At 29.4% G+C, this 9,369-nt stretch overlaps 1 protein-coding gene and 1 pseudogene across 1 annotated transcript; one reads left to right on the plus strand and one right to left on the minus strand.

Annotated features, from left to right (window-relative positions):
- Positions 1-7,844: 7,844 nt before the first annotated feature.
- On the plus strand, positions 7,845-8,414 carry LOC125835550 (uncharacterized). Its single transcript, XM_049514669.1, has one exon. It carries the CDS (start codon positions 7,845-7,847, stop codon positions 8,412-8,414), a length of 570 nt encoding a protein of 189 aa, XP_049370626.1.
- A 549-nt stretch (positions 8,415-8,963) lies between these two features.
- LOC125835551 (uncharacterized) lies at positions 8,964-9,369 on the minus strand (annotated as a pseudogene).

Consider the following 9,369-nt stretch of genomic DNA (forward strand, 5'->3'; position numbering starts at 1 on the left):
CAAATCCCAAATATCCTTAGAAGTTTCTTTGCAAAGAATAGTTTCTAGAACAGGACGATCCATAGCCTGAAAGAGATAATTCTCTGCCTTCAAATCTTTCAACTTTCTTGCTTCGAACTCTGCCTTTTGAGCATTCGTTAAGGCTCCGCCTTTCGCCGGAGCTCCGAGTCCATCCTCGACAATTGGTCAATACTCCGTTAACGTAAGAATTTCTCCATCAGTATACTCCAATGCTCATAAAGACCATTAAAACGCAGAATAGCTGGTTGAACGTAATTGCTCTCTGAAGCCATAAACTAGCAATATTTATCTGTTTTTTTTTCCTTTTTGGATCTCACTCGGCTCTGATACCACTGATAGATAAAACAGTATCAAGAAATATATATTTGTATGTTGAAAGACGATAGAGAAGAGAGAAGGCAATATAATCGAAGGAATTTTTTTGACTGAATAATTGAAAGCTGCAATTACAATTCTTTATAAGCAAAACAACATGAAACTAAAAATTAGAAACTACACTCCTAAAACTAGATAGTTGCCCAAGTTTAAAATTACTTCCTAAAGACTAGGACAAACCTAAAGTATAACAAAACTCTAATTTACTAAACTGAATTTTTAAACTAACAACCACCACACCTAAACTAAATTATAAGATCAATTTTCACTATTTGCTAACTATTATATATATTATGAATTTGAATTACCCATCAAGTAGAAAAAAAATTAAACTATACCATAAAATAGTTTTTTTCCTACATATCGAAAATACCCTTCTTCTTTATTTATCCTTTAATTTAACTTGTTAATTCTCCTGTGCCCCATCCCAACAACAGTAGTCCATTGGAAGATGTTTATATTATAGTTATTTAACTTGTGATTGAAAGTTTGTGATCGAACAGTGTGTTCGAGAATAAAATATCAATCTTCATATGTGATGAATGTTTGTGTGAATTAGTGAACAAGCAGAATTCAATGCATGATAATGTGACCATAGTTATTAATTATTTAATATTCCCTCCTTTCTCTTAAATTTACTTGTTCAGTATTCTAAAAATAGATTTTTTCTTTTAAAATATTAAGAATTTTTTAAAAAAAAATCATGTTTGACCATCAATACTAGTTACTTATCTTTCAAGACATAAAACTATACAGCAAATTTTATGGTCTATAATAAAATAATAATATTAATCACAATTTCAAAGAATCAAAAAAAGTAATGAAGACGGAGATAAAAAATTTTCCGAGTGATTTCCATTGATGTAACAATGACTCTAATATCATTTTTCGTTGTTACATCAATGGAAATGGTATCAGAGCCATTGTTGAAAAGAACTATAAGAAGAAATATACTAGTAGAAAGTTAAGAAAAATAATAAGAAAATTAAACAAATTATATCCAGAATACAAATAACTCAATATCACAAAAACTGATAACGACAAATTAGATCAATTAATAGATAGTATATATAAAATAGAATATAAATATATTCAATATTTAAAAATATAATGAAAAACGAGAATAAAATAAATAAATAAAATAAAAATAGAGAATCAATTTGAAAGAATAGTCACAGTCATAGATAATAATGACTATAGTTATAATGAGATTGACATAGAAGAAGATTTAGAAATAGTAAAAGAAAGGTTAAGCACATCAAAAACAATAAACACAAACTATGAAATTCCACAAATATCATAAAAAAATGAGTATCTCAAGAAGAATAGATAAAACTCCATAAAAACCAATGGAAGAAGAAATAAAACCATATCATTACCACATAACGGGAGTAATGGAACAACGAAAATACTTAGTATTAGTAAATACAGGACAAGAAGAAAACTACATTACTAGAGAATTAGTAACAGAAGATGAAATAATAACCACTGAACAATTGTGCCCCGAACTACCAAAAGCATTAATAAATATCGAATAAACAACAAAAAAGAAAATAATCATTGGAGGAGTATCAATAGTAATAAAGTTTAAAATATATCAAGGAGATAAAAATATCACTTTAGGAATCAAATGGTTAGAATGAGTAAAATCATATAATCTAGAAGACAAACAGTTAACAATAAATTATGAAAATAAAAGAGTAATAATAAAAAGAACGTTAGTATTATAAAAATATGAAAATATATATACTTGCAAAGATAATAATAGAGGAATATTATAACAAATATTATACACCAATGATAGATACATGAGCATAAGCTAATCTATGTAAATACAATTGTTTACCAAAAGATAATTGGAAAAAAATAAAAACGCTGATAATATTAACAGGATTTAATAATGAGTGAAGCATGATCACATATAAGGCAAAAAATATAAAAATACAAATATGGTATAAGATATTAACTATAGAAAAAATATATAACTTTGAATTGACCACAAAAAATATGCTATTAGGAATGACATTTTTAGAAAAATTATACCGACATATAATAACAAAAACACACTGGTGGTTCACAACACCATGCAAACAAAAAATAGGAGCAAAAAGAGTAAATAACAAAAAACGAAAAACAACAGAATGGATAAAAGGAAGTGAAAAAATTACACAAAAATTAGAAAATATAAAAGAAGAAGCTCCTAAAATAGAATTAATTATATTCTTTATAGGCAAAGTAAAAATAATCCAAGATAAATTAGAATTATTATATAGTGAAGATCCTTTACAAAGATGGGAAAAAAACATAAAACAAAAGTAAAAATTGAGCTAATTGATATTAATAATAGTATAATAACCCAAAAACCATTAAAATATAATTTTAATGATTTAACAGAATTTAAGATACGTATAAGTGAATTACTAGAATAAGGGTATATACAAGAAAGCAATAGTAAGCATACAAGCCAATCGTTTATAGTAAATAAACATATTAAACAAAAAAGAGGAAAAAGTAGAATGGTTATTGATTATGGAAATTTAAATGCAACATCTAAAACATATAATTACCCAATACCAAATAAAATATTAAAGATAAGACAAATACAAGGATATAATTACTTTAGTAAATTTGACTGCAAATCATGATTTTATCACTTAAAGCTAGAAGAAGAATCTAAAAAACTTACAGCATTTACAGTACCACAAGGATTTTATGAATGAAATATATTACCATTTGGATATAAAAATGCACCAGATAGATATCAATACTTTATAGATAACTATTTTAAACAACTAGAAAATTCTTTAGTATATATTGACAATATATTATTATATTCTAAAATACAAGATGAACATATAAGGTTATTAGAAAATTTTATACATATCATTGAATACTCAGGTATAAGCCTAAGTAAAAAGAAATCAGATATAATGAAAAAGCAAATAGAATTCTTAGGAATACAAATAGATAAAAATGGAATAAAAATGCAAACACATACAGTACAAAAAATAATTAACTCAAATGAACAAATAGATACGAAAAAGAAATTACAATCATTTCTAAGACTAGTAAACCAAGTAAGAGAATACATACCAAAATTAACAGAGAATTTAAAAACCATTACAACAAAAATAAAAGAAAGACATAAAATACCTGATAAAAAAGACAAAACACAAATACAAAAAGTAAAACTATTATGTAAGAACCTACATAAACTATATTTTCCGGATGAAAACAAAAAATTTACTTATATAGTAGAATCAGACGCCAGTGAAAAAAGTTATAGAGGAATCTTAAAATACGAGTATGATGGAAAAAAAATAGTACATCATTGTAGAAATTATTCAGTAACATTTACTAATACAGAAATAAAATGGGAAATAAACAAGAAAAAATTATATTCAGTATATAAATGTTTATTATCATTTGAACCATATATTGTATATAACAAATTTATTATAAGGACAGATAACACACAAATAAAGTGTTGGCAAACAAGTAAAATACAGGATTCAGTAACTACAAAAGAAATAAGAAGATTGGTATAAAAATATATTAAATTTTACAAGTACTATTGAAGTAATAAAAATTGACAAGAATGTTATTGCAGATTACTTATCAAGACAAAGCTACTCAAACTGAGAAAGATAAAAATACTATTGAAGAGATACTCAAAGTCATTACTACACTTTATATCAAAGGGGACAGTATGGACAATGAGATACAATACCTAAAGACTAATGAAGATAATCTGAAGTCTAAAGCTAGTACAAGTCAACAGCATGACTATAAAAATACGGAGCTAAGTCGATCAGAAGACTTTAAAAATCCAGAGCTAAGAGGTGACGTAGGGAAACACCTTAAAACCCATAATATTTATTTAAATACAGTTGCAAGTATGAATAAACCAGTTAATGAAAAACAACGAAATGCAAATTTAAATCAGTTATTTGAAAAAACCATTTACACAAAAAGCAAAAAACCCATAAACCATAGAACCACAAACTTCAACGTATTTAGATAGCCTACAACATGAGAAAAAGGTATATAACCACATCACGACGACATACATCGAAAATATATACAAAATACAGAGTTACCTAATCCTCAATCCCAGATCTACCACTACAAAAGATCCAAACCAAGACTACATAACCCCGAAATTACAAGGATACGACAAACTAATTGCACAGCCAAAAATCAATGCTAACCTAGTTAAAACATGTTATAATTATGGGTTAATAAATACTGCATATACCTACGACAGAGAAGAACTAATCGGTATACCAGAATTATACAAAGCATTAATTATATATAAAAGAGTAACCAAAGGAAATTTATTCTATGTAAAATTCTATACGGCGACAACAGAAATACTACATGAAGAGATAAAACCTCCGATCCAAGTTATGAAGATAGGCCTGACCAAAGATATAATAATACCAGAAGATATTGGAGAATAACTAGAAATACAAAATATCGAGATACCTAATTTTTATGGCAATAAAAGAATAATTGGTATATCAACTATAATACAAGAACTAGCCAACAATTATTTGAATGGAAATGTTATATGGAGTTACTATTCCAGAGATCAATTAATGATTTATGCCAACTCAAGGGAACTAAGGAAATCAGATATGGATGAAGTCCAGAAATTGATTTTATCATTATTAAAACCAGAAGAAAGACCTACAAAAAGAGCATTAAAAGAAGGATTTAATTCCTCAAAACTTTTAACCAGCTATTGTAAGCTAATTGGACACAAATATCCTGACCATATATGTTCAAAATGTAATGGAGAAGACAATGTGATTCCTAATGTCTAGTTAAAATAAAGTCGAAAGAGATAAGAAGATAAGGCAAAGAAGACAAAGAAGATGGAGACAAAGAAGATAGAGACAACTAAAGAGATAAGGCAAAGAAGACATATTTGGCCAAAATAGTACTATGTAAAAAAGTCATAAAGTAGATTCATTATTGTGCATTATTGTAGAGTAAGTAGTATAGTACATGCATTATTGTGCATTATTGTAGTATAGTACGTGCATTATAGTGCACTACTATAAAATAGTCATAGGATAGAAATTCCTTTCTATATAAAGGAATGTACAAGTAACATAATAAGCAAGTCTTCAACAAACGAAGCAAGCTTTCATAAAAACACTCTCCCAAATATTTAAAATATTCATACATAATAGATAATGGAGCAACCCTCAGATATCATAGATAGGCAAGAGGCAAACGTATATTGTTCAACAAACATACAGAACTAATTTCATATATTCCTGAATATCATATATATGATTGAATAAATTTATGTTAGTTATTATGTATTAGAATTATTTGAATCATAATTTCTAGTTTATTAGCACACTGAAAACATGAAGAAAACTTCTATACTATACTATCCTAATGTTGAAACCGGTAGGCGAGGAAAGCCGTTAGGGGATTAAACAAAGTTGAGGCGCTGATAAAAAGAAAGTATCCGCTAAAGTACGATGCTAGTAGTGACATGAGAACATGATAAACAAATAATCTAGTTCATAATGATCTAATATGAATTTAATCAATTATGAATATAATAGGAAGAAATAATTGAAAATAAAAATCTGCATGATAAAGAACGTGACTACATACATGCATGATTAAATAATAAAAAACTATGAAACTTTAATCCTATATATACTTAAAGGTATAGAGATAATTGAATTAAGAAGAATCATTTGGGAAAAAATATTTAATGATAACGAATTAGAAGATATATTAAACCAACAATGATATGAAATAGACCTACATGATTTAGACCTCGAAAGAATAGAATGGTATGATTTAGAAATAAAATCGGATTAAATTGAACTACAAATATTTACAATATTGAACAGAAGCTATGGAAAACATAAAACTATTAGAACAATTAATGAAAAATAATTTATATATCTACCAAAGAACTCAAGATATGTTATATCTAGAATATATCATAAATAATATTAAAGAGATATCAAGACTAAGACACTTAACAAAAGAATATTATAATAAAATCTTTAAGATGGATTCCTCATCTACCAAAAATGGTACACCTACCCAAAATGTCATGAATTCCCCACCTACCACACTACCAAATATATCATGAATTCCTCACCTACCAATAAGATGAATTCCGCAACGAAAAATGGTATCAGAGCCATTGTTACATCAATGGAAATCACTCGGAAAATTTCCTATCTCCGTCTTCATTACTTTTTTGATTTTTTGAAATTGGGATTAATATGATTATTTTACTATAGACCATAAAATTTGATGTATAGTTTTATGTCTCGAAAGATAAGTAACTAGTATTTAGGGTAAACCATGATTTTTTTCTTGATATTTTAAAAGAAAATATCTATTTTTAGAATACCGAACAAGTAAAGTTAAGTGAATGGAGGGAATATTAAATAATTAATAACTGTGGTCACATTATCATGCATTGAATTCTGCTTGTTCACTAATTCACACAAATATTCATCACATATGAAGATTGACATTTTATTCTCGAAGCCACTGTTCGATCACAAGCTTTCAATCACAAGTTAAATAACTATAATATAAACATCTTCCAATGGACTCCTGTTGTTGGGATGGGGCACAAGGAAATTAACAAGTTAAATTAAAAGATAAATAAAGAAGAAGGGTATTTTCGATATGGAGGAAAAAAACTATTTTATAGTATAATTTAATTTTTTTTTCTACTTGACGGGTAATTCAAATTCATAATATATCTAATAATTAGCAAATAGTGAAAATTGATCTTATAATTTAGTTCAGGTGTGGTGGTTGTTAGTTTAAAAATTCAGTTTAGTAAATTAGAGTTTTGTTATACGTTAAGTTTGTCCTAGTCTTTAGAAAATAATTTTAAACGTGGGCAACTATCTAGTTATAGGATTGTAGTTCCTAATTTTTAGCTTCAGGTTGTTTTGCTTATAAAGGATTGTAATTGCAGCTTTCAATTATTCAGTCAAAAAAATTCCTTCGATTATATTGCCTTTTCTCTTCTCTATCGTCTTTCAACTTACAAATATATATTTCTTGATACTGTTTTATCTATCAGTGATATCAGAGCCGAGTGAGATCCAAAAAGAAAGGAAAAAATAGAGAAAAATATTGCTAGTTTATGACTTTAGAGAGCAATTACGTTCAAGCAGTTATACCGCATTTTTTATGGTCACTATGACCATTGGAGTATGTTGATGGAGAAGTTCTTACGGTCAAAGGAGTATTGGCCAATTGTCGAGGATGGACTCGGAGCTTCGGCGGAAGGCGAAGCCTTAATAAATGCTCAAACGGCGGAGTTCGAAGCAAGAAAGTTAAAAGATTTGAAGGCAAATAATTATCTCTTTCAGGCTATCGATCGTCCCATCCTAGAAACTATTCTTTGCAAAGAAACTTCTAAGGATATTTGGGATTCGATGAAGAAAAAGTATCAAGGTACTGCTAGACTGAAGTGTGCAAAGCTTCAAGCTTTGAGAAAGGATTTTGAGATGTTGCAGATGAAGGAAAGAGAGTCTGTAATGAGTTACTGCGCTAGGACAATGGAGATTAGAAACAAAATGCGATTTCATGGTGAAAAGGTTACTGATGTCACAATTGTGGAAAATATATTGCGCTCCCTGACGGCGAAGTATGACTATGTCGTTTGCTCCATTGAGGAGTCAAAAGATATAGACGAGTTATCGCTTGACGAATTGCAAAGTTCCTTATTGGTACAGGAGCAAAAAATGAACAGCAGTTCATCTTCCGAAGAGCAGGCTTTGAAGGCTTCTACTAATACTCATTTTTCAAATTTTAGAGGAAGGGGTAGAGGTAGAGGAAGAGGAAGGGGAGATCAAGCATATAGAGATGAAGGCAGCAAAGACGGCAGAAGGAATTTCAGAGCCAATGATGACCACGGTAAAGACAGAGGAAGGAATTTTGACAAATCAACAGTAGAATGTTATCGATGTCATTCTAAAAATGGGTTTTCAAAAGTGTCCATATGAGCATACACTTTTTGTGAAGATTGGGGATGATGCGAAAATGCTTATTGTATGCTTATATGTTGATGATCTTATACATACTGGGAATGATAGTGCCATGTTTGCTGAATTTAAAAAGTCTACGATGGATGAGTTCGAGATGTCTGATCATAATATCTCCCTTTCCAAATGCACTCACAGTGGAAGAATCACCAAAACTAATTGTTGAATGGAAGTCTTCATTCAAAGAAGAAAAAGAAATCTTACTATCACACATGTGATTGCTGCAGCCAGTATCCAAATATCAAACGTTTTGTTCAGGTTCCTTCTCTACTTAGACTGCCATCAACAATGTCTCAACTTCGTTACTTTCAACAAAATTTGACTTCTCATCATTGTCATTAGGCAGCCTGGTATAACATTCAGACTTATAATGACCAAATTTATGACATCGATAAGATTCTACTTTGATTTGTCAAAATTCCTTGCTCTGCCTTTACCGTGGTCATCATTGGCTCTGAAATTCCTATTGCCGTCTTAGATGCCTTCATCTCTATATCCTCGATCTCCCCTTCATCTTTCTCTACCTCTACCCCTTCCTCTAATATTTGATAAATGAGTATTAGTAGATGCCTTCAAAGCCTGCTCTTCGGAAGATGAACTGCGGTTCATTTTTTGCTCATGTACCAATAAGGAACTTTGCAATTCGTCAAGCGATAACTCGTCTATATCTTTTGACTCCTCAATGGAGGAAATGACATAGTCATACTTCGGCGTCAGGGAGCGCAATATCTTTTCCACAATTGTGACATCAGTCATCTTTTCACCATGAACGCATTTTGTTGCTAATCACCATTGTTCTAGCGCAGTAACTCATTACAGACTCTCCTTCCTTCATCTGCAACGCCTCGAAATTCCTTCTCAAGGCTTGATGCTGTGCACGCTTCACTCTAGCAGTACCTTGATATTTTTTCTTCAT

This window comes from Solanum verrucosum, unplaced genomic scaffold (assembly GCF_900185275.1).
Source record: "Solanum verrucosum unplaced genomic scaffold, falcon-dt-bn FXZP01000040.1, whole genome shotgun sequence".
Taxonomy (NCBI): Eukaryota; Viridiplantae; Streptophyta; class Magnoliopsida; order Solanales; family Solanaceae; genus Solanum; species Solanum verrucosum.